Source organism: Megascapheus bottae, chromosome 7 (genome assembly GCF_031878675.1).
Source record: "Megascapheus bottae isolate mThoBot1 chromosome 7, mThoBot2.hap1, whole genome shotgun sequence".
In the NCBI taxonomy this organism is placed as follows: domain Eukaryota; kingdom Metazoa; phylum Chordata; class Mammalia; order Rodentia; family Geomyidae; genus Megascapheus; species Megascapheus bottae.
The window spans coordinates 55,530,604-55,557,083 of record NC_143515.1 but is presented as its reverse complement, the minus strand read 5'-3'; the positions used below and the strand labels follow the sequence as shown (position 1 = coordinate 55,557,083).

Genomic DNA, 26,480 nt, shown 5'->3' with positions numbered 1-26,480 from the left:
TGGTGGTGTGGCTCAAGTGGTAGAACTCTAGCCTTGAACTCATGCCCAAGGGCAGTGCTCAGGCCCTGTCAAGCCCCCTAGGACTAGCCAAAAAGATTGCTAACATGAGCCATGGACGCCTGACTCTGTGGCTTTTTTTTTTTTTTTTGCCAGTTGTGGGGCTTGAACTCAGGGCCTGAGAACTGCCCTTGGACTTTTCTCAGGTTTTTTTCTATGTATGTGATGCTGAGGAATCAAACTTGGGTCTTTGTGCATGCTAGGCAAGCACTCTACCACTAGGCCAAACTCCCAGCCCCTGACTCTTTTATATACAAAGGACTGTAATGCGAGTTGAATGATATTTTTAGATTATATATTGAAAAATGCAGACGGCTTAGGGTGTGGCTTAAGTGCTAGAATACTTGGCTCTGTGTTTATACCCCTGGACCAGCAATAAAAGAAAAATCCAGAGCATTCATTTTCCACTCACAAATGAGACCATGAAATGTTATGTATATTATTTATGAATTATTTATACTCTAGGATGCTCTGGGACTTGCTGCTCAGCCCAAGCTGACCCAGGGTCTGTTTGTCCTATGCGTATGTTCCATACTGAGCTATATCTCCATCACCCAAATCTCTATAAACACCCTATCAATATTTCTAAAGCTGGGCAGGTAGCACATACCTACAGTCCCATCACTTGGGAGGCTGGTGGACTATCACTCCAGTGATAGTGAGACCCTGTCTCAAAACAAACACAACATGCACACACGCGTGTACACACACACACATACACACACACACATGCATGCACATGCACATACATACACAGAGAACAAATGGGAGAAAAGGAGAAATTGCTGAAACAAAGAACATTTCCTAATAGATGAAGACTGAGAAACCTTATGGAATTAAAAAGACATAGCTGCATTGTTTCAGAGCACCAGAGGGAAAACAGGATCCTATAAAATTTTCAGCAAGAAAATTACCATTATGTTTATAGGAATAAGATCTTTTAAAATTAAAAGAGCAAGCTGAGATTTGAGGATCTCAATTCAAAGCCCGCATGGGCAAAAAGTCCTCCTGTGAGACTCTTTGTTTCTTTTTTTGCCAGTCCTGGTGCTTGAACTCGGCCTGAGAGCTGTCCTTGCCCTTTTCAAGGCTAGAACTCTACCATTTGAGTGATAGTTCCCTTTTCGGCTTTTTCTATGTATATGTAATATTGAGGAGTCGAACCTGGGTCTTCGGGTGAGCTAGACAAACATTCTACCACTAGTCCAAACTCCTGGCCACTCCCTTGAGACTTTTATCTTTTTTTTTTTTTGCCAGTCCTGGGCTTAAGCTCAGGGCTGGAGGACTGTCCTTGGATTTTTCCCAAGGCTGGAACTCTACCACTTGAGCCTCAGCACCACTTCTGGCTTTTTCTAAGTATGTGGTACCAAGGAATCAAACCCGGGTCTTCGTGCATGCTAGGTAAGCACTCTACCACTAGGCCAAACTCCCGGCCCGAAACTTTTATCTTCAATAAAAACTACTCAGAAAAAGTGAGCAATGGTGCTGTGGCTCAACTAGTAGAGTGCTAGCCTTTTACGCAGAGAGGCTTGTTCACCAAGCCTCAGGACCAGAAAAAACAAAAACCAGTACTATGTAATTCAATAATTAGGAATGAAGTTCCAAGTTATTGTAACAGAATATTAGATATAGGATGAGGAAGCAACAGATTTGCAAATGTTGGGGAAAGTTTAGGTTAGAGATACTGTTTTGTACCTGTAGCAAGAATTATATATTCTTGCTGTGTAGTTCATAGTATTCCTGCCTCAGCCTCCCTAGTATTGGAATTTGGGGCATGAGCTACCACATCTGGTTGTGGTTATATCTCCTAATAATTTAAGATTAACCAATGATGCAATAATTTAATACAATAATTTAAAATTAACCAAGTATACAAGTAAGTCATTTATATTCTAGGTCTCAATTTATTTCAATATTCTGGGTTACTAAATTAATAATAGATTAAAATGGATCCATATAATCCCCAATTCAACAAAAGGAAAATGGATAATAAATTATGATGTATTTAAGATGATGAAAAAGAATACAGACATCACTGACAAAAAATGTGGCTGACTACATTCTTTTGTTCATATATTTGCCTGTAAACAAGACCCAAACAAAGCCTTAACAAATATGAAAAAGCAGTAACTGCAGAGATAGCTTTCAGTTCACAAAATAGTAATAATAACAAAAGGAGGGTTGGGGATAAAGAGCATGGGATACTATCAGAAAAATAACCAAAGCAAAAAAAAAAAATGCCTAGCTAGATTGAACCCTGAGCCAACACTGGTGGTTCTTGCCTATAATTCTAGCTCCTCAGGTGCCTAAGATCTGAAGATGACAATTTAAAGTTAGCCTGGGCAGGAAAGTCCATAAGAACTCTTAATGTCCAGTTAGCTACCAAAAGTGGAACTGTGGCTCAAAAATGGTAGAGTGCTAGCTTTGAGGAAACACAATAAAACAAAACAAAACATCTCTTGAGTTCAAGCCCCAAGACCAACATACATATAAAAGACTGAACCTTGAGTTTATTCCTCTGTATTACCTAAGTACTGCCAAAAATAAATAAAAGGAAATCAACAGTATTACTATGCAATTTGAAATTTAAGAAATGCCTATAAAAGAAAAAACCAAAATGCTAAAGAAAAAAGTCCATGTGAATTATTCTAAAATAGATAATAATGAGAATACTGTCTTTTATCATGTGTATGATGTAGCATATTGACAGTTGTAAGAAAATACTCTCAAAATAAATCAGAAAAGATGAGTGGCTGGTATGTTGTTTAGTGGTAGAGGGCTTGCCTAGCATGCTTGAAACCCTGCTTCTATTCATCAGTATCACATAAACAAGAAGTGGCTCAAGTAGTAGAGCTTTAGCCTTGAACAAAAGCAGCTCAGGGACAGTGCCCAGACCCTGTGTTCAAGCCCCAGGACTGGGGGTGGAGGGGAAGATGAAAAATACAATTTTCTGGGATGTGGTTCTGTGGTAGAACACTTGCCTTAAGGCCCTAGATTTAATCCTGGCATGATACATGTGTATATGTGTACATATGTATAGTGAGTGTTAGAGTGCATATTCAGCATACATGAGCCTTTTGGTTCTCCTCACTCCCACCAATAAATAAATAAATAAAAAGTAAATGTCAGAAAACAAAACCAAAAAAATCTAGAAGCTGGTCCTTGAAAATATTACTCAGTTGATGTTCTAGATTGTCACTGAGTTATTCCCAAATTAGCCTGCAAGCTTAATGAAATGTCAATAAAAATCTATTGGGGTTTTATATGGATTTTGATAAAACAATTCTATAATTCACTAGGATGGAAAAATAAGGTAGATTTTTCTGGTTTTTACAGTAATTTCCTTGAGAGTATTTTAGCATGTGTAATAGTATAGCAATATAATGCTTTGCCATTCATCTAAGAATATTTTAAGTAGTCATAAAATTATATGCAGTATTTATTTTGTATAACATTATGTTTTGAAGTATATATATATTGAAGTGCTTAAGTCTAGCTAATTAATATGCACATTCTCTCCTCTCCCACCTCAGCATTTTTTTTGGGCCAGTTCTGGGGCATGAACTCAGGGACTGGGTACTGTCCTTTAGCTTTCTCAAGACTAGTTCTCTAGTTTTGAATCACAGTACCACTTCCAGCTTTCTCCTTGTATGTGGTACCTAAGAATTGAACTCAGGGCTTTGTGCATGCTAGGCAAGCACTTTACCTCTATACCACACTTGTGGCCTGTTTTTTTTTTTTTTTTGTTTTTTTTTGTGGGTCATGGGACTTGTACTTGACCTGGATGCTATCCCTGAGCTCTTCAGCTTAAGGGTACCACCTTACCCTTGAGCCAAGCCCCACTTCCCATTTTCGAGAGGTTAATTGGAGATAGGAGTCTCAGGTCCTTTTGTGACTGGCTGGCCTTTGAACCTTGATCCTCAGATCTCAGTCTCCTGAGTAGCTAGGATTACAGGCATGAGCCACTGTGCCAGCTTGTTTTCTTTTCTTTCTTTTTTTTTTTTTAAATGATGGTCCTGGGGCTTAAACTTAGGGTCTGACCATTGTCCCTGAAAGTTTTATGCTCAAGGCTAACATTATAATGCTACTTGAGTCACAGCTCCACTTGGGGCTTTTGGATAGTTAATTGGAGATAACCAGGACTTGTTAGGCTGACTTCAAGCCATGATTTCAGACTCCTGAATAGCCAAGGTTATAGATGTAATTGTTGGTGGCAGTGGATTTTTTTTTTCTTTTCTTTTTTGCTAGTCTAGGGCTTGATCTCAGGGCCTGAGCACTGTCCTTGGACTTTCCTCAAGGCTAGTGCTCTGCCACTTTGAGCTACAGCTTTTCTGTGTTTGTGGTACCAAGGAGTCAAACTCCGATCTTCCTGCATGCTAGGCAATCACTCTACTACTAGGTCAAACTCCCAGCCCAAGGCAGTGGGGTTTCTAGACAGGTACTTTGTCATTGAATCACACCTAAGCATTTAAAAAAAATATAGTGTCACTGGGAGTTTGGCCTAGTGGTAAAGTTCTTGGCTAGCATGCACGAAGACCTGGGTTCAATTCCTTGGTACCACATACATAGAAAAAAGCTGGAAGTGGTGCTGTGGCTCAAGCGGTAGAACTCTAGACTTGCCAAAAAAAAAAAAAAGTTCAAGGACTGTGCTCAGGTCCTGAATTCAAGCCCCACAACTGGCAAAAAAAAAAGAAAAGAAAAAGAGAAAAATTAAAAAAATATAGTGTGTATATTGTTATTAACCACAGTCAATATGTTATATTACAGATTTCACAAGAGGTCAAACAACAGAAATGTAGAATAGCATAAAAACTCTTCATGTAACCATCCCCTGGGTTACAAATGTCAACAGAAGGCCAGCTGACTTTTTCATTTGTACTTTGTTCCTGCTTCTGCCACCTTCTACCTTTCTTCAAATCTCAGTCAATGCATACTTGCCTCTGTAAATATTCCTTTCTAATTCATTCTCAATATTTATTTACACACAAGCTTTCTTTTATGTTGATTTTGGATCTTATGTGTTGATTATATTAAGTAGCACAGTTCATTTCCCTTTCTATTGCTAGTTCTAGATTTTGGTTTGAAATTGTAAGTGTATAAAAGTTTTCTCAACAAATAATTTATACTTGGTGCAGGCAGTTTACACTGTAATCCTAACTACTCAGAAGGCTGAGATATGAGGATCTCAGTTGGGAATGTATTCATAGTGGTAGAGTGCTTACCTAGTATGCATGAAGCCCTTAGTACCACATAAACAAAAAAGCCACAAGTGGTGCTATGCTCAAGTGGTAGGGTACTAGCCTTGAGTGAAAGAAGCTTAGAGACAGTGCCCAGGCCCAGAGTTCAAGCCTCAGGGCTGGTGAGAAACAAATAAGCAAACTTTCCACTGTGTAACATCTATCCTGTAATTTATTGAGTCTCTTTGTTAAAATTTTGATAATTTGAAGAGGAATATTAAAGAGAGATTAGAAAACTATAAAACAAAAACTCAATATTTGAATTTTTTTCCTTGATTCTAATTCTAGCAGGTCAACTACAAGTTTTTGTTTTGTTTTGTTTTGTTTTTTGCCAGTCCTGGGGCTTGAATTCAGGGACTGAACACTGTCCTTGTGCTTTCCTCAAGGCTAATGCTCTACTACTTCAGCCACAGCACCACTTCCAGCTTTTTCTATCTATGTGGTACCAAGGAATTGAATTCTGGTTTTCCTGCATGCTAGGCAAGAACTCTACCTCTAGGCCAAACTCCTGGCCCCAACTACAAGTTTTCTTAAGAAGGAATTAAGCTGAACATAGTAGATTTTAAGATGCCTGTTGTATTTACTTACAAAATTTTAACTCCCTTCCCCCTCTGCCTTAAGTTCAAGTTCCAGCTAAATTTTTGTGCTGTCTCTAAACTTTTGTGTTTAAGGCTAGTGCTTTACCACTTGAGCTATAGCTCTCCTTCTGTCATTTAAAAATTTTTTAAAATTGTTTTGGAGAGTCTCATGGGTTTTCCTGCCTGGCCTGGCTTAGAACCACATTCCTCAGACATCAGCCTCCTGAGTATGTAGGATTACAGATATAAGCCACTGGCACCTGGCTAAAATCTTACACCTTAATATTTCTCATAAGCACATTCTCCCCCCCCCTCTCTCCCATGTTCCCCCCTCCTTTTCTCCTTTCCTCCCTTCCTTCCTTTTTCTCCCTCCCCACCTTTTTTATTTTTGCAACATTTTGCCATGTAGCTTAGGCTGGCCTCAACCCTCCTCTTGAATGCTTATTTATCTTTATGATTGGCTACTATAAAATCTATTTCCTGTCACAGCAAGAAAGCAATAAACTTTCATTTACAAGAACATTTTATATTGCTCATTATTATTATATTTTTCAGTCCTGGCGCTTGCACTCTGGGCCTGGGCACTATCCAGGCTTCTTTGCTCAAGGCTAGTATTCTACCATTTGAACCACAGTGCCATGTCTAGCTTTTTTCTGTTTATACAGTACTCAAGACCAGGACTTCATATTTACAAGGCAAGCACTCTACCACTAAGCCACCTTCTCAGCTCACTTCTAGCTTTTTCTGAGTAGTCTATTGAAGATAGAGTCTCATGGACTTTGTTTTGAACCTTGGTCCTCAGATCTCAGCCTCCTGAGAGGTGAGGATTACAGGCATGAGCCATTGGTGCCCAGCATAATGTGGGCTTGAGCTTAGGGCCTGAGCACTGTCCTTGGACTTTCTCAAGGTTAGAACTCTACCACTTGAGCCTCAGCACCATTTCTGGCTTTTTTCTATGTATGTGGTACCGAAGAATTGAACCCGGGTCCTCGTGCATGCTAGGCAAGCACTCTACCACTAGGCCAAACTCCCGGCCCCCCAGCATAATGCTTTTATTTTTGGGAATGATATTTTATAATTAGCTGTCATGGCAAATTTATGTTTCATTAGTCAGATTATTATCACCTGTAAATATCACAAAGGTTTATTGCTGCATTAATTATGTTTTATGGTACACATTTTCTTATTGATTAGCTCTTTTGAGTGGTAATGGCTTCTATTTTATTAAACAAATACTGTGTTAATACATTAAAGTTTATGTCATGTTGCTTATTGATAATTAAATGAGGCATTTTAATAGGTTTTATAGTATTTTTAAAGGTATTAATTTAGCTATACTTTCATAATTGTATGTTTTAATTTGTGGCTTGGAAAACTACATATTCATGTTTTATATTTTCATATGACTAGTTGAATAACAATTTTTGTAGTTAGAGAAGCTAATCTAAAACTTCCCACAAGTTGTTCTTTTTCTATTTTGCTGAAGTATATGCATTGAATTTCAATCTATTTACAGTAATATGTGTACTAGTACACTATTTCCCCCTCGTGGCCAGGCTGGAGGTTAAGTCCAGAGTTTATGCATGCTAATGCTTCATTGCTGAAGGTACACTCCTTCCCCCACCTATTTCTAATTCTGCGAGTGCTTTTACTTTTATATATTACCTTTATATAGCCTAAAACATTTTCTTGTTTCTCACTTCAGACCATATAGTTTCAGACCTTAGAAGGACCTTGTATATTATCTCTTAAAATCTCTGTCTCTCCTTTTTTTTCTCTGGTGCAGTGTGAATAGGGTTGTGCCTGTGAACGGGTTCAGCCTTGTGCTTCAAGACCAGGAGATGAACTCTCCACATCATGCTAAGCCATTGGGACAATCTTACGCAGATTCCAGACTCTCCTGCTTTGTTCCCTCTCTAGAGTACTCTGTAGCTTCCTGCTGTACTGCTACAGACTTCTTCCCAGAGCCTACTACACCCATTTATTACCCTTCACTGTGCCTTGGCTGACTGGTTTCAAGACAGTTCTGGGTAACCTCATGCTTGTAGCTTTCTATGCCTTCTGCCTGTGAGGCTTTTTTCCTTGTTTTTTCTAGGCTGCCTGTTTCTCAGTGCCCAGAACAGGCAAAAAAAAAAAAAAAAGGAATGACCAGGTGGCTCATGCCTTGTAGTCCTAGCTAGATAGGAGGCTGAGAGCTGAGGATCATGGTTTGAAGCCAGCCAGAGAGACTCTTACTCAATTGATCACACAAAAAAATAGCTGGAAGTGCATTGTGGCTGTAGTGGTAAAGCGCTAGCCTTGAACAAAAAGGAGCTCAGGGATAGCACCCAGGCCCCAGAGCCCCAGGACAGGCTATAAAACAAAGGAGAGCACGGTGGCTCACGCCTGTAATCTGAACTACACCAGGGGATGAGATCTGATGATTGAGGTTCAAAGCCAGCCCAGGCACTAAAGAATGCAAGACACTCTTCTCTCCAGTTAACCACTAGAAAAACAAAAAGTGGCACTTGGCTCAAGGGATAGGGCTGTGGCCTTGGATTGAAGAGCTCAGGGACAACTCCCAGGCCCAGGGGGTAGCTGAAGAGATCAGGAACAGTGCCCAGGCCCAGAGTTCAAGCCCCATGAACACCACCATCACCACCACCACCACCAACAACAAAAAAGAGCAGGCTGGGAATGTGGCTTAGTGGTAGAGTGCTTGTCTGGCTGGCATTCATGAAGTTCTGAGTTCCTCAGTACAACATAAGCAGAAAAAGTGGGAAATGGCACTGTGGCTCAATTGGGAGAGTGCTAGCCTCGAGCAAAAGAAGCTCAGAACAGTGCCCAGGCCCTGAAAACATGCCACAGGACTGTGGCAGGGAAGGGGAGAAGAAGAAAGGAGAGAGTTGGGATAATTGTACATACTTGTATTTCCAGCATTCAGGACGTAGTTCAAGCATTCAAGGCCAACTTGGGCTATATAGTCAATACTCTGCAAAACAAAATTCCTCAAATCTCTTCACTAAATTATTTTTTGGCGGTAGGTATCCAACACAGGGTTACTTGTATATTAAGTATATATCCATATTACTGACTTAACAACCCCTGAAAACTGAATTTTCAGTTGAAAGTTCTACAGTTAACTCATAGCTAACAAAAGCTTTTTGTATGTGTGTGCTGTGTGCCTGGGCATAAGAATCAGGACCTTGTACTCTTGCTTGGCTTTTTCCACTCACAGCTTGTACTATACAACTTGAGCCATACTTCCTGTTTAGGGTTTTTTGTTTGTTTGTTTATTTTGTTTTGGTTGGTGAATTGGTAGAGTATCTGTCCAGGATAGCTTGAACTGTAATCTTCAGATCTCAGCCTTCTTAGTAGCCAGGTGTAAGCCTCTGTTATTTGTTTCTTTGTCAGTCATGGGGCTTGAATTCTGGGCCTGGGCACCATCCCTGAGCTCTTCAGCTTAACACTAGCACTCTACCACTTGAGCCATTACCTACTGTTTTCTGGTGGTTAATAGGAGACAATAATCTCATGGACTTTCATGCCTGGGCTGGCTTTGAACCACAATCTTCAGATCTCCAATCTTCAGATTTTGTCTCCTGAGTAGCTAGTATTATAGGTGTGAGCCTAAGGGAACTGTGCCCAATACTGACACAATGTATTCGACTATGAAGAGTTCAGCTACACTGGAATGTTTCTTCTTTCTCTCTTCTCAGGATCTCAAAGTATCAAGAGGGCTTTGAACCATTGGGTTCAGGTGATCCACTGCCTTATGGCCCACAAGGTAGCTGTGACTACAGGTGCATGCCATGGGGTGACACTTGGCTCTGGACATTTTTGTATACGTATACATTGTCTTGAACTGTGTTCAGGGATACAGAGATATTTGGAAACAGCCTGATGGTTCAGTTGTTGTATACATATTGTTGAGTAGGTCCTAAGCTTAATTATATTTCCCATTATTGGGGCATGATCTTGCTGTGTACTCAATGCATGTGTACTCATAGCCTGGTATGAGTACAGGCACATTCATATGATTTCATCTTTTAGGAGGTCTCCCTATAGGCTTTTAGGTTTCTTGTCCAACTTTTTCTTCTCTGCTACTCTGTCTTCTGAACTCTGGTTGTTTTCTTTATTTTTGGTCCCTTAGTTTGCTTTGTCAAGGCAGTGAATCTGAGAGGCTCTACCTTAGTTTACACTTCTGTCTACTTTGGAAAACTCAAAGGCAGTGAACAAGGGCCAGTATCAGGCTTACCTGTTTTATTTCCTATCTCTCAGAGATCACAGTCCTTCATGGCCCAGTGTTGAAAAACACTTGTTTTCTGTGTCTTGTGTTCATTGTTTTGTATTGGGGAGGGTTCTAATATGGGTTCCTGTTTAGGTAAAAGCAGGAATTCCACTCGTATGAAAATGTTTTAATACAGTGGATGGTAAAGCATACCTTTTTTTTTTTTTTTTTGCCAGTCCTGGGCTTGAGCTCAGGGCCTGAACACTGTCCTTGGACTTTCTCAAGGCTAGAGCTCTACCACTTGAGCCTCAGCACCACTTCTGGCTTTTTTTCTATGTATGTGGTACCGAGGAATTGAACCCGGGTCTTCATGCATGCTAGGCAAGCACTTTAACCACTAGGCCAAACTCCAGGCCCCTAAAGCATACCTTTTTATTTGTTTGTTCTGGGGCTTGAACTGAGGGCTTGGGAGCTGTCTCTGAGCTTTTTTGCTCAAAGCCATTTGAAATCATAGTGCCACTTCCAGTTTCCTAGTGGTTAATTGGAGATAAAAGTCTCAGGGACTTTCTTGCCCAGGGTGGCTTCAAACCATAATCCTTAGATCTCAGCCTCCTGAGTAGCTTGGATTACTTCGCTTATCATTTTTTTTATTTTTAGATTTATTTTCACCAATATTGCTTATCATTTTTTTATGCTTTTACACATTTGTTTACTGGATAGTCCTCTAAATGAGGACTTCTAGTTTCACTCTAGTGAGGATCTCAGCTGATCTACTTACCTGGATGTGGTGATGAAAGTAGGCATTGATAGGATAAGCTCAAGTTGAGAGTAAGTACATAAGCTATCCTCAGCCAGAGATAGTATTCTCCTGTTATAGGAGATGTGCCATCCTTTAACCCCTGTCTTCTTCACATCTTAATACAAACATGTATTACCTCTATACAGGTATAGAGGTCCCTGTTCATTCCTCAAGCAGTGTTGCTTCTTGCCATTTTTTTTTTTCCCTGTCGGTCATAGGGTTAGAACTCTTGGCCTGGCTCTATCCCTCCTCTCTTCAGCTCAAGGCTACCACCCTACCCCTTGAGCCACAGCTCCACTTCTGGTTATCTAGTGGTTAATTGGAGATAAGAGCCTTATGGACTTTAGTGCCCGGGCTGGCTTTCAACCTTGACCTTCAGATCTCAGCCTCTTGAGTAGCTAGGATTGCAGGTGTGAGCCACCATGCCTGGCTTGCTTTATTTATTAATTTATTACTGACTGTACTTGCAGGTGTGTGTGTGGTCCAGAACATATTAATCTTTATCTTCTTGGTATTCCCAGAACATGTTAAGAGACAAGGGCTATAAGTAAATTTCCCTTTTTCTTTTTTTTTGGCTTGGAATTAAGTTGAAGGGAGAAAATGGCTCTTGATCTTCAGATTTAAACCATAAAGTTCAGTTTTGTTTTGTTTTTTCCTGAATAATGTTTAGATGCTTGGGAGGAGTTTTTGTTTTCAATTGAAGTGTGGAAGGCGTTCAATTGTGCTTTAGGAAGATGGTGGCTGCTGAGTTGGTAATGAATTGGGGAAAATGACATGCTGGTGGTGGTGGATAATTTGAGGACTTCTAATTCTTTATTTTGTTTTCTGAGTTTTACAGTTGATAGCAAGTGAGAAATGCATGGTGACATGTTAAGGTTGTATAAAATTCCAGATGGACTTTGCATTTATTATAAGATTGAGCAGTCTCTACCAGATGCAGTGTTCTTTGAATAAATGTAAAGCAGAAATAGCTTAAATTTCTGATGGGATCCAAACTTTTGCTGATGAGTCATAGTATCTTACAATATGAAGATAAAATTTCTGTGACAGGCTTCTTAAAGCAAGTAAAGAAAAAAACAAAAGGACTTGTTCCAGGCAGATTTTTTTTTTTCCATTTCATGTTAGTCTTTCAGTAAAAAAAAAATTTGAATGCATTCTTTCCTGACTTCCCTTTTGGAGTCTATGAGGTTATGACATATGAAAAGACATGTGATGATATCACTCTTAGATAACAGAATGTGTGCTTCTGATATTTTTTTTTTTTTTTTTGGCCAGGCCTCCTGAGGCTTGAACTCAGGCTTGGGCAGTGTCCTTGGAAACTTTTTCCTCAAGACTAGTGCTTTGTCACTTGAGCCCCTAGCACCACTTCTGGCTTTTTCTGAGTATGTGGTACTGAGGTATCAAACCCAGGCTTCAAGTATGCTAGGCAAGCACTCTGCCACCAGGCTATGCTTTCGGCCCTTGTGATGCCTTTTTTATTTTAGCATTTTTTTGTAGAATAGGCAAGAAAGTATTGCCTATTCTTAAGTTAATGAAGATTTATTATCTTTTTTTTCTGAGACGTTTACAAGTTGTTTTTTTTTAGCTCTTGTAGATTTTTTGTCTATTTGATCTATTTTTAGTTCAATTTCGTGTACGGTGTGAGGGTCAGGCATCCATCCTCATTCTTGTGCATGTGAGTATCTAGCACCATTTGCTGAAAAGATTATTTTCTATTTTCTTTCTTACCAGTGAAAAGTCTACTGACACTCTTGTTTTAAAGCCAGGCGTGATAGCTCATGCCTGTAATCCTAGCTACTCAGGAGGATGAAATCTGAGGATCCTGGTTCAAAGCCAGCCCAGGCACTAAAGTCCTTAAGACTCTTATCTCCAATTAACCACCAAAAAACTGGAAGTGGCACTGTGGCTCAAGGGATAGGACAGTAGCCTTGAACTGAAGAGCTCAGGGACAATGCCCAGGCCTAGAGTTCAAGTCCCACAATGGACCCCCCCCCCCCCGAAAAAAATCAGTTAACCAGGGGCTGGTGGGGGCTGTGGCTTAGTGGTAGAGTGCTTGCCTAGCATGCATGAAGCCCTGGGTTTGATTGCTCAAACCACATAAACAGAAAAGGCCCAAAGTAGAGCTATGGCTCAAATGGTAGAGTGCTAGCTTTGAGCAAAAGCAGCTCAGGGACAGTGCCCATGCCCCGAGTTTAAGCCCCAGGACTGCCCCCCTCAAAAAAAAAAAAAGTCAGTTTAACCAGGAAGTGGAACTGTGGCCTACCTAGTAGAATGCTAATCTTGAGAGAAAAAAAGTCAAGGATAGTGTCCACACCCTGAGTTCAAGCTCCAAGATGAACACACACACACACACACACACACACACACACACACACACACCCCAGTTAACCATTTGTGCACAGGAGTGTTTCTGTACTGTCATCTGTTTACTTGTACTCTGTAGAGCTCGCTATCTATCCTATTACCAGTATGTTGTAGTTTTAAGATGTGATTGTTGGTTTTATCTAGATCTGTGAGCTTACACTGCCACTTAGCTATTCCTGGTCCTTAAATTTGTTCTAATTCAAGATTATTTTGGCTCTGCTTGGTCCTCTATGTGTCCATATGAATTTACATGTTAATATGTTAATTCTTGTGAATGAAATAGTTGAAATATTGCCAGATGTAACATTGGTCTGTAGACCAAAATAATATCAACTCTTCCATCCTGTTAACATGGGTTGTTTTTCATCTATTTGGTCTTTACGATGTTCTGTAATTTTAAGCACAAAAGTTTTTTTTTCTTTTTAAAAACATTACTAAGTGTTTTATTCTTTTTGGAGCTACCATAGTAGAATTGTTTTCTTAATTTCTACTTATGTATGTTTATTGCTAGCAGTAAAATTGTAATTGACTTTGATATGCTGATAACTTGGTCTTAAGCTGCCAAATTGTTTTCTGCATTCATTTTAGTTCCCTGAAATCTCATTTTTTAAATTCCTTTTAGCTGTAATTAAATTGCAAACTCTATTTTTGAGGATTTCTCTCTTTCCTTACCAAGGCAAAAATGAGTTACATCATCACTGAGCTATTTTCAGTATAATAAGTCTTAAAACTTAGGTAATCGTTAAATACAAGTACGGGCGTTCTTTTTTTTTTTAACTGCCTGCTTTTCTATATAATTTTTATCAGCTCACATCTCATTGCTGTGAGCACTATTTTATTTAAATATTAACCTGAATTTACCTAAGGGTACTTTACCCCCATCTTTTTTTTCTTCACTTATTTTTATTGTTACCTTTTTTTTTCTTCACTTATTTTTATTGTTACCTTTTTTTTTTTTTTTTTTTTTTTTTGCCAGTCCTGGGCTTGAGCTCAGGGCCTGAGCACTGTCCTTGGGTTTTTCTCAAGGCTAGAGCTCTACCACTTGAGCCTTAGCAACACTTCTGGCTTTTTTCTATGTATATGGTACCGAGGAATCGAACCCAGAGGAATCGAACCCAGGCCTCCGTGCATGCTAGGCAAGCACTCTACCACTAGGCCAAACTCCTGACCCCTGCCCCTCACCTTTTTTAAAATTAAAAAAAAATTATTGTAAAGTTGATTACAGAGGGGTTACAGTTAAATTAGTCAGGTAATCAGTACATTTCCTCTAAGGTACTTTTGAATAATTTATGGAAAACTCGCTTTTTTGCCTGAATTCCCCAAGTTAACATGTAAGAATTATAATTCTTACCTATCTGGAATGAAACTCAGTTTCTGGCTAAGATCCCAGAATCAGTCAGTAGTGGCTGTCCTGAACCTTACTGCTCACTGTATGTATGCATGTCTCTGTGTGTATGTACCACACACTGGTATTAAAGCTTGAATTCAGGACTTAGGTTTTCTGCTGATGGCTGTTGCCTTACCATTTGAGCTGCCTTTATTTTTCTGGCTTTTTGGTGGTTTAATGGATATGAGTCTCATGGATTTGTCTGTTCATCTGGCTTTGAACCTTGATCCTCAAATCTGTGTCTTGAGTAGCTGGGATGCCAGGTATGAGCCACTGATACCAGGACACTTAGTTGATTTCATTCATCAGCCACTTCTGGGTTACATACCCAGTCTCTATATTTTTTGGTCAGTTGTGGGGCTTAAACTCAGGGCCTGGATGATGTCCCTGCGCATGTCTGTGCTCATGGCTAGCACTCTACCACTTGAGCCAGTGCCACCTTGCATTTTGAGTGGTTTATTAGAGATAAGACTCTCATGGGGACTTTTCTACACTGGCTGACTTCGAACCACCATCCTCAGATCTTAGACTTCTGAGTGGCTAGGATTATAGGATTGAACCACCAGTGCCCAGCTTGCTAAAAGTTTGAATGAGTCCTTGAGTGTAACCTACTGTTGAAGTCCAATTCCTGTAGTAGGGTTCTCAGGCACTCTAAATGACTCAACAAGATGGATTTCTTTTCTGAGTCTAGTTTTCTAAGCCTACATGCAGCTTTGGGGACTTTTGACTGTGTGCGTGCGTGCGCGTGCGCGCGCGCGCGCCTTGGTGGATCACACATTAATTATATGGTACATACAGTGAAAACAGATCTTATAGGTACTGTTTGTCTGCAATCCTAACTACTCAGGATATTGAAATCTGAAGATCACAGTTTGAAGCCATTACAGGCAGGAAAGTCTGTGGGATGCTTAACTCAGTTAATCATCAGAAAGCTGGAGGTTGTACTGTGGCTCAAGTGGCACCAGCCTGGAGCATAAAAGCTGAAGGACAGCACTCAAGTCTTGAGTCAAGCCCCAGTACTGGTAAGGCACAGCCTGGCAGGCACACACACACAAGATCTAAAGAAATAACATTATTTCTGTCTGTCTGTCTATTGTTGGTCCTAGGACTTGAACTCACCTGGGGGTGCTGTCCCTGTCCCTGAGCTTTTTCTTTTCTTTTTTTTCCCCCCTCAAGGCTATGGCTCTATGACTTGGAGCCACAACTCCACTTACAATTTTTTTTTTTGTGGAGATAATTGGAGATATACATCTCACAAACTTTACTTCCTGGGCTACTTTGAACTGTGATTTTCAGATCTCAGCTTCTTGATTAGCTAGAGACTACAGGTGTGAGCCACCAGTGACTGGTCTTCATTTTTCTTCAAAACTTTAAACAATTCTTTCTTTCTTTCTTTCTTTCTTTCTTTCTTTCTTTCTTTCTTTCTTTCTTTCTTTCTTTCTTGCCAGTCCTGGCTTAGTCTCAGGACCTGAGCACTGTCCTTGGGTTTTTCTCAAGGTTAAAGCTCTACCACTTGAGCCACAGCACCACTTCTGGCTTTTTTCTATGTATGTGGTACCAAGGAATTGAACCCGGGTCCTTGTGCATGCTAGGCAAGCACTCTACCACTAGGACAAACTCCCGGCTCCTAAACAACACTTTTGTATAATTTCCATATACTATCTTTCTTCTCTCTACTTCCAGTGACTTATTGCTAGTCACTGAAATGCTTCTGAAAATGTTTCCTGTAAAGGAAATATGGTAAATTATTTGATAATTCATTGTCTCTATTTCTGTAGTATTTGAGAATAAATTTAGAATTCCATCAAGCTTGGTAAAATGATTTTTAAAATGATTTATATGAATTTAATTTAAAAAATTTTATGGTGTTGGAATCCACCCTGGGGCCTCCTGCATGCTAGCATGTGCTATACAATTGAGCCATATACCCAGCCCAATGCACATGATTTTTTACTGTGATGGTTATATTAGGTCTTTTAAAATGTTCCTTGTCTAAATGCTAATTTCTGCTATTGCTCAATGTTTCTAGAATGTTGTTATAATCATTCATTCCAGATTTTGAGCTAGAACAAATTTATAGAAATATGTAAATGAAAATTAAAAGTAAGTTTAAATAAATAGAATTCTTTAGGGACATTAATATCGAAAGACTTTTGTGGTCATTTCTGTCTCTGGTTAGGTTGGACTAAAGAATTTTTAGTCCTTTTCAGCTTGCACCACAGTGTTGTGTAAGAGAATAAGATTTGGGGCTGGAGGGCAGTTCAGTGGTAGAGCATTTGGCTAGATGTGCAGGTTCTGGTTTCAAGGAAAACTAAATGACCAAAAAGAAGGGAGGGAAGGAGAGAAGGAAAGAAGGGAGGGAGGGATTGAGGGAGAAAGGGAAGGAAGAAAGATTTTGCTGTTTTTTACTATTTGTAGCGCTTGATTGTATTTTAGCTCTGTAGGGTACCCATTAGAATTCAATTAGCTTTGTCTTCGATAACAACAGTACATCAAATCTAATTATATAAAAAGTATAATTTTGAACCATGTGTTGATGGCTTACATTTGTAGTCCTAGCTACTCAGGAGTTGAGATTTGAGGATTGTGGTTTGGAGCCAACCCTCACAGGAAAGTCTGTGATAGTCTTATCTCCAATAAACGACTCAGGAAACACCAGAAGCAGCACTGTGACTCAGGTGGTAGAATGCAGGCCTTGAGCACAAAGAAACTCAGGGACAGAGCCCAGGACCTGGGTTCTAGACCCAGGACTGGCAAAATCAAAAGTAATTTTAAAAAATATATAATTTTGCAGGGTGCTGGTGGCTCATGCTTGTAATCCTAGCTACTCAGGAGGCTGAGATCTGAGGGTCAGTTCAAAGCCAGCCTGGACATGAAAGTCTATGAGACTCTCCAATTAATCACCAGAAAACCAGAACTGGTTTTGTGGCTCAAGTGGTAGAGCATTTGCCTTGAGCTGATGAGCTCAGGGACAGTGCTCAGGTCCAGAGTTCAAGCCCCATGACTGACAAAAATAATTTTGTATATATTTGATGGTACTGTACTGATAGTACCAGTGCAAATGACTTCATTGATCTCTGCTGGTGAAATGTTATTAACCTGCAAGTAAATGGTTCCTTTAGTGCTGTATTTCCCTTTTGAGTAGTTCATTAAAAAGAACATTCAAATAGTCTTAAATTGCCTTGTTCTTTCTTTGCACTAACTGAGGCTTTTAGATCAGTTTTTCAGGTTTGTTTTGAAAATTTAAAAGTAGGAAAGATCTGACAAAACCTATTTGTTAGAATATGCAGTTAAAAAGAATTGCTAGAAAGGATTGCTACTGGAGGCCGGGAGTTTGGCCTAGCGGTAAGAGTGCTTGCCTAGCATGCATGAAGACCTGGATTCGATTCCTCAGTACCATATACATAGGAAAAGCCGGAAATGGTGTTATGGCTTACGTGATAGAGCTCTAGGCTTGAGAAAGTCCAAGGACAGTGCTCAGACCCTGAGTTCAAGGCCCTGGACTGGCAAAAAAAAAAAAAAGAATTGCTAGTGGACTATTTTTGATTTTTTTTTTTTAAATCTCTTTGGGGCTGGAAGTTTGGCCTAGTGATAGAATGCTTGCCTAGCATGCAGGAAGACCTGGTTACCACATACATATTAAAAAAGGTGGAAGTGATGATATGATTCAAGTGGTAGAGTTCTAACCTTGAGAAAGGCCAAGGACACTGCTCAGGCTCTGACTTCAAGCCAGAACTGGTTAAAAAAAAAATCTCTTTTATCTTGGGTTCTAAAATAAGAATTGTGAAAACCAGATGTGTTGCTGTATATGTGCCACCCGTTGGTGTCTCAAAGTTAAGGTCTTTAGGCATGTTCAAAGCTTACCTTAGTGGTTCTGCTTCTTTGTGAAAAACCAGCCCATCCCCTCCTAATTCAGAGTAGACTCACTCTCTTGAGTCCTCAGTGCTCACTATTATATCCACATAGTATATTCCAGGTGTAGCTTAAATTAAATGAAATTGTGAGTGATATTAGTGATGCTTTTTTTCTGTAAAGAGATTATAAAATATAGTGTTAACAATAGTATGTAGCTGTGTGGAAATGTAACAACAAAATCCTCTTCAGTATAACTAATACAAGCTAATAAAAATGAAAAGAAAAATAGAAATGAACATAAGTGAACATAAAAAAGAAATGCAGCATGTACAGTAGCTAGACTTGATGAGGGCTGTTGCCTATATTCCTAGACAGTGGGAAGTAGGAGGTAGAGACAGGACAGTCTTGAATTTAGACTGCCCGAGTTTGCTATATACTGAAATACTGTCTCAGAAAAGACTCTCTCACCTCTTCCAAAAAAAAAAAAAACCCACACATACACACAACACTTTTTTTCTTGTTTTCCCATCCCTTTTTTGCTGATCCAAGTATCCTTAACACATTGAACAGTACTTGATGAAGTACTTGATAAATGCTGGTGGAATGAGTGAAAAGATGTAGTAAATTGACTGCTATACAATTCTACTTGAATATAGTTTTTTTCTTCGAATAGTGTTGTACTACCATCTTAGCATAGTGTTGTTATTCACAAGTAGATTCCATTCTGATTACAGTTTCTTTGTAGGTGAATTGTTTTTCTTACCAAAAATTTTTATGATCTTAAATTCTTAATTTTTCTTCATTAAAGAATTAAGTATGTGAGGGCTTTGTGAAGGCCAGTCTTGTTCAGAAAGGACAAGTTTCTTCCCTTTCTTCTCTCATACTACTGCAGTCTTTAAGCTTGCTGAGCAGTCACTGTCCTAACCAGCTCTCTACCCCCTTTTTTTGTTGTTTGTAGGGCTTGAAATCAGGGCCTGAGCCTCTTGGTGCTCAAGGCTAGCACCCTGCCACTTGAACCACAGTGCCACTTCCAGTTTTTGAGTGGTTACTTGGAGATAAGAGTTTCATGGGGACTTTTCTGCCTGGGGTGGCTTCAAACCACGATCCTTAGATTTCAGCCTCATGAGTAACTAGAACTACCAATGTAAGCCACTGGTGCCCAGCTTTTATTTCCTTCTTTATGAAGTTATGTTCATTGAGCCACTGGTCTTGTGCTTTTGCTCAGGTTGACATCTCTCACAAGGGATTCACTGTCTCAACTGCCTTGTTTGTGGAAGTGGGTTCTATCTAATGTTTTGTCTGGGACTGGTCACTAATCTGATTTTTCTAACATTGACATCCCCCCCCCCAAGTATCTGGAATTACAGATAGAAACCATGCTCTCTGCTGGGAAATTTTTTTGAATGACTTCTTTGTTTGCTTTCTTTTTCTGTTTTTCTCTCTGCAAAGAAAAGGCATGGTCTTTCAAAGATTTTTTTTTTTGTGTGTGTGTGTATGTGTGTATGTGGGTCATGGGGCTTGAACTCGGGCCTGGGCGCTGTCCCTGAGCTCTTCAGCTCACGGGTACCACCCTACTCCTTGAGCCACAGCCCTACTTCCCATTTTCTAGAGATTAATTGGAGATTAGAATCTCACATTCTTTAGTGCCCCAGTTGACTTTGAATGGTAATCCTCACATCTCAACCTCCTGAGTAGCTAAGATTGTAGGTATGAGCCACTAGCTCCCAGCTTTGTTTTTTGTTCTTTAACTTTTTGTTACTTAGTTTTTGTGTTGTTGCTGGTTGTGCTCCTCCTTGGCTTTTTTCATTCTGGCTAGCACTACCACTTAATCTATGCCTCCAGCTTGGCCTCTCCTCCCCCTCTCTCTCCCTTCTATTTGTTTGTTTGTTTTGTTTATTGATTTATTTATGCATGCCATAGTCCTGGGGCTTGAACTCAGGGTCTGGGCACTGTCCTCAAGCTTTTTCCAGGCTAGCACTCTACCATTTGAGCCACAGCACCACTTCTGGCTTTTTCTGTGTTATGTGGTACTGTCTTTGTGCATGCTAAGCAAGCGCTCTACCTCTAGACCACACTCCCGGCCCACCCTCCCTCCGTCTCTTCCTTCCCTCCGTCTCTTCCTTCCCTCCATCTCTTCCTTCCCTCCGTCTCTTCCTTCCCTTCCTCCGTCCCTTCCTTCCTTCCTTCCTTCCTGTTTTCCTTTCCCCTTTTTCCTCTCTTCTTTCTTTTCTTTTCTTGTTTTGTTAATTGGAGTTCAGAGTTTGTCAGACTTTTCTACTTAGGTTGGCTTTGACCTGTAGTCCTTAGATTTCAGCCTTTTGAGTAATTAGGATTATAGAATGAGCTACCAATACCCAATTTATGTTTTTGTTTGTTTGTTTGTTTTTGTGGGTCATGGGGCCGGATCCCTGTCCCTGAGCTCTTTAGCTCATGGCTACTGCCCTACCCTTGAGTCAAGCCCCACTTTCTGTTTTATAGAGGTTAATTGGAGGTCAGAGTCTCAGGTCCTTTTGTGCCCTGGCTGGCCTTGAACCTTGATCCTCAAGATCTCAGTCTCCTGAGTAGCTAGGATTACAAGCATGAGTCACCTTGCTCAGCTTATTTTTGATTTTTGGGACAGGATTTTTATAGCCCATACTGGCCTCAAACTTGTGATTCTCCTATCTTAGTCTCTAACGTGTTGGAGGCATGTATTGTAGCCTTATACTATCACTAATGGCTTAGCCCCTTTTTTGTTTTTTGTTTTTTTCCTTCTCTCTGTATTGAGGTTTGAACACAGGGTCTCATGCTTGTTAGGCAGACACTCTACCACATGAGCTATGTGTCCAATGCGTCTTGCCTTGGTTGTTTAGAGATGGGCCTCACATTTTGCCCAGGCTGGCCTGGGCTACAGTCATGTTTATACTTCCTGCTGTAGCTGGAATGATAGATGCATGCTACCAAATCTAGCTTTTTCTGTTAAGATGTAGTCTTGCAGACATTTTCCCAGTCTGGTCTTCAGCCACAATCCTCTTAAATCACTATCCTGAGTAGCTAGGATTACAGGCATAAACTACTGTGCCTGCTCAGCTATCTCCTCCCCCAATCCCCTTGCTGAAATAGTGTTTGAAGGCTTGAGGGTGACGCAGTACTGCTGAGCCTCATGTCCATCTCTCTCTTTTCAGCAGTTATTTTTAGGATAGAGTCTTGCTTTCTTCGTAGTCTAAGCTGTGATCTGCTTCCTCCTTTAGGCTTCCCATCACCACTGGGTCATTTTGTCATTTCCATCCTAGATAATCAAGACTTTTCTTTTTGGGGTAACCTCAAACTTTGAGCTCCTAGTTCTCAGCCTCCCAAGTAGCTAAGAATACACCTGGCTTTGGCTGCCTTTTTGTATGTGTTTGTTACTCCTGGGACTTGAACTCAGTGCCTGGACTCTGTTCTTGAGCTTTTTTGCTCAAGGCAAGCACTCTACTATGTGAGCAGAGTGCCACTTTCAGCATATATTCTTAGTTAACTGGAGATAAGAGTTTCACAGCACCTTGCTGGTGGCTCACACCTATAATCCACATGACTGACCAAAAAAAAAAAAAAGTCTCACAGACGGGACTGGCTTCAAATCATGATCCTCAGATCTCATCTCAGCCTCTTGAGTAACTAGGATGATAGATGTGAGCCTCTAGCCCCCAACATAAGTTGGCTGCCATTTTTAAATTGGAATTTTCTTCTTTCGGGTCCAAATGACTTAGTTTTATAGTTGTAATTAAAAAGACAAATTTAATGTATAGTTTTATAGTTGATTATTATGAAGCAAATGAAAATTTGAGCTTTTTAAAATTCTGATTCAATAACCAAATAGCCAGTATGCTTTATATTAATAAATTCTTTGCATTTCATTTGTGTAGAAGAAATTGAGGAAGAATCTGAAACAACAGTTGAGACTGACTTAACTGATAAGCAGAAACATCAGTTAAAACATAGGGAACTCTTTTTGTCACGCCAGTATGAATCTCTCCCTGCAACACATATCAGGTAAGAACTCTTTAGAAGAACTCTTTATTCTATTGTATTTGTTAATATTGTGAACAAAACCGAAAGCATGTTCAGCTTTTTTTTTTCTTCTTCTTTTTCTTTTCTTTTCTTCTTTTTTTTTTTTTCCATTACTATAACGGTGACGTACAGAGGGGAAAAGGCTATTTTTGAAGCATGTTCCAAACTCCTCTAACTCAACTTAGGATACTAATGGTATCATACTAGAATTTTATCTTGGAATTTGTAAATATTCACATATTAAAGTCTTGCAAAAGTTCTGCACATTATCATTATTATTATTATTATTATTATTATTATCATTATTTTGCCAGTCCCGGGGGTTGAACTCAGCCTGAGCACTGTCTTTGGGCTTTCTTCAAGGCTAGCACTCTTACCACTTGAGCCACAGCACCTTTTCTGACTTTTTCTGGTTACGTAGTACTAAGGAATTGAACCCAGGACTTCATGCATGCTAGGCAAGCACTCTACCACTAGACCACACTTCTAGCCCATTATTTTCACTTTTATTCCTGACTTTTACAGTTTGATTATCTTTAGTATCATGCTAGGCAAATGTCTAGCTGATACTGTGTTGGGAAATGCTGGCAATCTACTTCAGATTCCTCAATAATTATAAAGTATGAGAATGCTATGGCTGGAATTCAGGATCTGATTTACAGATACGTTACTTGTATGACATGTGACTTTTTATTGTCTGTAGGATATGTGACCTTGCAGGATATATGGCTTTAAATATTCTTTTGAAGCTGTCTGAGATGAAAACTTATATATATTTTTGTTACTCATTTACTGGCGTCAGCTCCGTGCAATCACTCATTCATTCACTCATTCATTTTTACAGGACTTGAGATTGAAACCAGATTATTTTAAAGGTGTGTGTGTACGCGCGCGCGCACGCGCGTGTGTGTGCTTGAGTGCATGTATGTGCATGTGTGCAAAAGCCATGTGCAAAAGCTGGTAGAGGAGCTGTGGCTTGAGTGGTAAAGTACTAGCCCTGTGCACAGAAGTTCAAGGTCAGTGCCCAGGCCCTGGGTTCAAGCCCGAGGTCTGGCATACACATGCAACAAAAAAAATTAAAATTAAAAAATATTAATATATATAGCTTGATATATTATAGTTTATCTTTCTATTATATATCTGTCTATATTACAGATCTCTAATAAGTATGGAATATATATAATTTTGGCTTACATATGATTTATACAATTTTATAAGAACTATATATAATTATATATTATATGTATATAATATGTATTTTTCATATATATGTTATAAATGCTAAAAACCTACATTCATTTATTATTTAATTGGAAGAAGCTAGGGTATAAAGATGCTTTTTAAGCTCAAAGAGTTATGTGGCCAGTTATAAGAATCTTAACAGAATGAAAATCTGACAAATAGTTTAAAGAACATACGCATAAAGGATATATTTTTTTATTATCCTTTCAATAGTATGGAATCTGTTTACAACAGATAATGTTGGTTTCCTTTCACAGATTGCCTGAAACAGAAAAACTAGTAATGTGAATTTGATCTGTCATAAGGCCTGAGAGAGTATATTAGAGGATATTGAGTTCTCAAGACAGTCTTCTATGGAATATAGAATGTATTGAGTGTGTGTGATCTTTCAGTCACTGCTTTCTAAGTATTTTCCATGTTAGAGAACTTGTTTAGTGCTTGATAAGTAATAAGTAAACTCGAGTCTAGTAAATTTGAAGTGTTTTCTGAGAAGGTTATGATGAAGATACAGGCTCTGGATTGAGGATACAGACATGCTTTTATTTTTTCCACTTGATAGGGAGTAGTGGAGAGTCACACTTTCTCATCTGTAGCTCTCATTTGAAACAGCTGAAGGGGGTTAGGGCGAGTCTCTGGCTAAGGCATGGGTTTGTGCTCACTAGCCTACATGCTGATGCAGAACAAGTGCACATTGGAATGGTCTTGATATTTTGCTAATGTTGAAGTCATGTACTATCTATTTCTGCTTTAAAAGGAGAAAATTACTAAAGCCCCACTGTTCTTTGGCTGCAAAGATCAGTAGTCTGGTGAATGCTAACTTTTATTTTTAGGGACATTCTTAAGTGCCAGAATTTTCTTGGTTCTATATGAAACATAGAAGCAGGTCTTACTGAGGCATTCTTGAGGTTCTTTGTAGTTTGTGAATTTTAATAGTCACTATGCTTGCTATAAGCCTCCCGCTATGACAGAGAGAGAACTTGTTCCTTCTGATTCCAGTGGAAGTGAGAGAGAAAAATCAAGACTTGGACATGTTTCTGGGTAGAGTTAGTGATTTGCCTATGTTGTTTCTGAGACCAGATCTGAACAGTGAGAATCCCTTTAGAGTATGTTTAGAGTTGAAGGAAGACGAGAGAAGCAGCATACTTTACTCAAGCACAGTAACTTAGGTAATTTAATAATAGATGATAAGCATATAATATAAAGCACTGTAAACATTATTGTTATGCCAACTGCTGTACCTATTAGCAGTCTATATTTTTGTAGTCAATCTTCTGTACATGCATGACTAATTACTAACATATTCTTAAAGCAGATACTCAGTGCTCTTTAATGTCATGGGATTCACAGATACATTTTCATCCTATAATTCATCTATCTTTTATTCTGTACTTTACCTATAAGTAGACTGAACATTTGAGAAAGGCAGCTCAGCGACTTAGAAGTGGCGAAGGTTGATGTACTGGTTAATTCAGTTGTTGCCTTTTATTTCTAAACATAGCTGTGCATTGTTTGCTCTGTGAAACTGAGATACTTTATTCAGTTTCATACATAGCTCAGGTTTATATATAGCTCATACATATTGAATTTGGCTTTAAAAAGTTGTAATGTTTATTGAGTTTTTAATGATAGGTACTATTCTAGTTGCTTTGTATGTATACTAATCCTTTCAATAACTTCTTAAGGTGATCTGTTGTTATCTCCATTTTATAAATGAGACTGAAGCACAAATGCTTAAATAACTTGTAAAGTATCCTACCTCATAAATTGTTTATTCAGAAATTATATACCTGTATATATGACTGCCCAGTTTCAGATATAATCTGTTATTTTGAGTGTATAAGAAAACCTTAATCTGGCATGGCTTATGCCTGTAACCCTAGCTACTCTGGAGGCTGAGATCTGAGGATTAAAGTTCAAAGCTTATGCCTGTAACCCTAGCTACTCAGGAGACTGAGATCTGAGAATCAAGGTTCAAAGCCAGCCTAGGCACAAAAGGACCTGAGACTCTTATCTCCAATTAACCTCTAGAAAAGGGGAAGTGGGGCTTGGCTCAAGGGTTGGGCAGTAGCCTTGAGCTGAAGAGCTCAGGGACAACACCCAGGCCCAGAGTTCAAGCCCTGTGACCCCCCCCCCCAAAAAAAGAAACCTTAGATTCTTTTAAACAGTTGTCAGTTTGGCCCCAGAATACAGTCATATAGCTGTCATCACTATCATAATCTTAAAGATTCCAGACTGCTTCTAAATTGTTCTTTTATAATGAGTTGCTTTTCTTTTTCCCTCCCTCTTTTTTCCCCCCCTTTGGTGGGTCATGGGGCTTGAACTTGGCCTGGTTGCTGTCCTTGAGCTCTTCACATCAGTTCAAAGTGGTCTAACAACAGAAAATAAATCTGAATAAAAATGTTTAAAAACCTGCAGATTTTTTTTCTGTTCCTTGTTATTTTATGATCTAAAGATCCATAAGATCATATTCTTTTGTTATTGTTGATATGGTTTGTGCTCAAGGCTAGTGTTCTATCACTTGAGCCACAGTGCCACTTTTGAATTTTGACTGGTTAATTGGAGATTAAAATTTCATGCCTGGACTGGCTTTGAACCACATCATCAGATCTCAACCTCCTGAATAGTTAGTATTATAGATGCCCAGCTATACTTGTAGTTTCTTCTGAGCTTACTAGAGATAAGACTCTCATGGTATTGAGTACTCAATATCTGACATATAATTGTA

General features: G+C 39.3%; 1 protein-coding gene across 6 annotated transcripts in view; it reads left to right on the top strand.

Annotated features, from left to right (window-relative positions):
* Positions 1 to 26,480, top strand: part of Mta3 (metastasis associated 1 family member 3) — a 122,235-nt gene that overhangs the window by 11,882 nt on the left and 83,873 nt on the right. For all 6 annotated transcript variants that reach the window (XM_090337057.1, XM_090337050.1, XM_090337052.1 and 3 more), the window contains exon 4: positions 22,369 to 22,495. In XM_090337057.1, the coding sequence (XP_090193183.1) occupies positions 22,369 to 22,495 (127 nt within the window). The remainder of the gene's footprint in view (positions 1 to 22,368; positions 22,496 to 26,480) is intronic.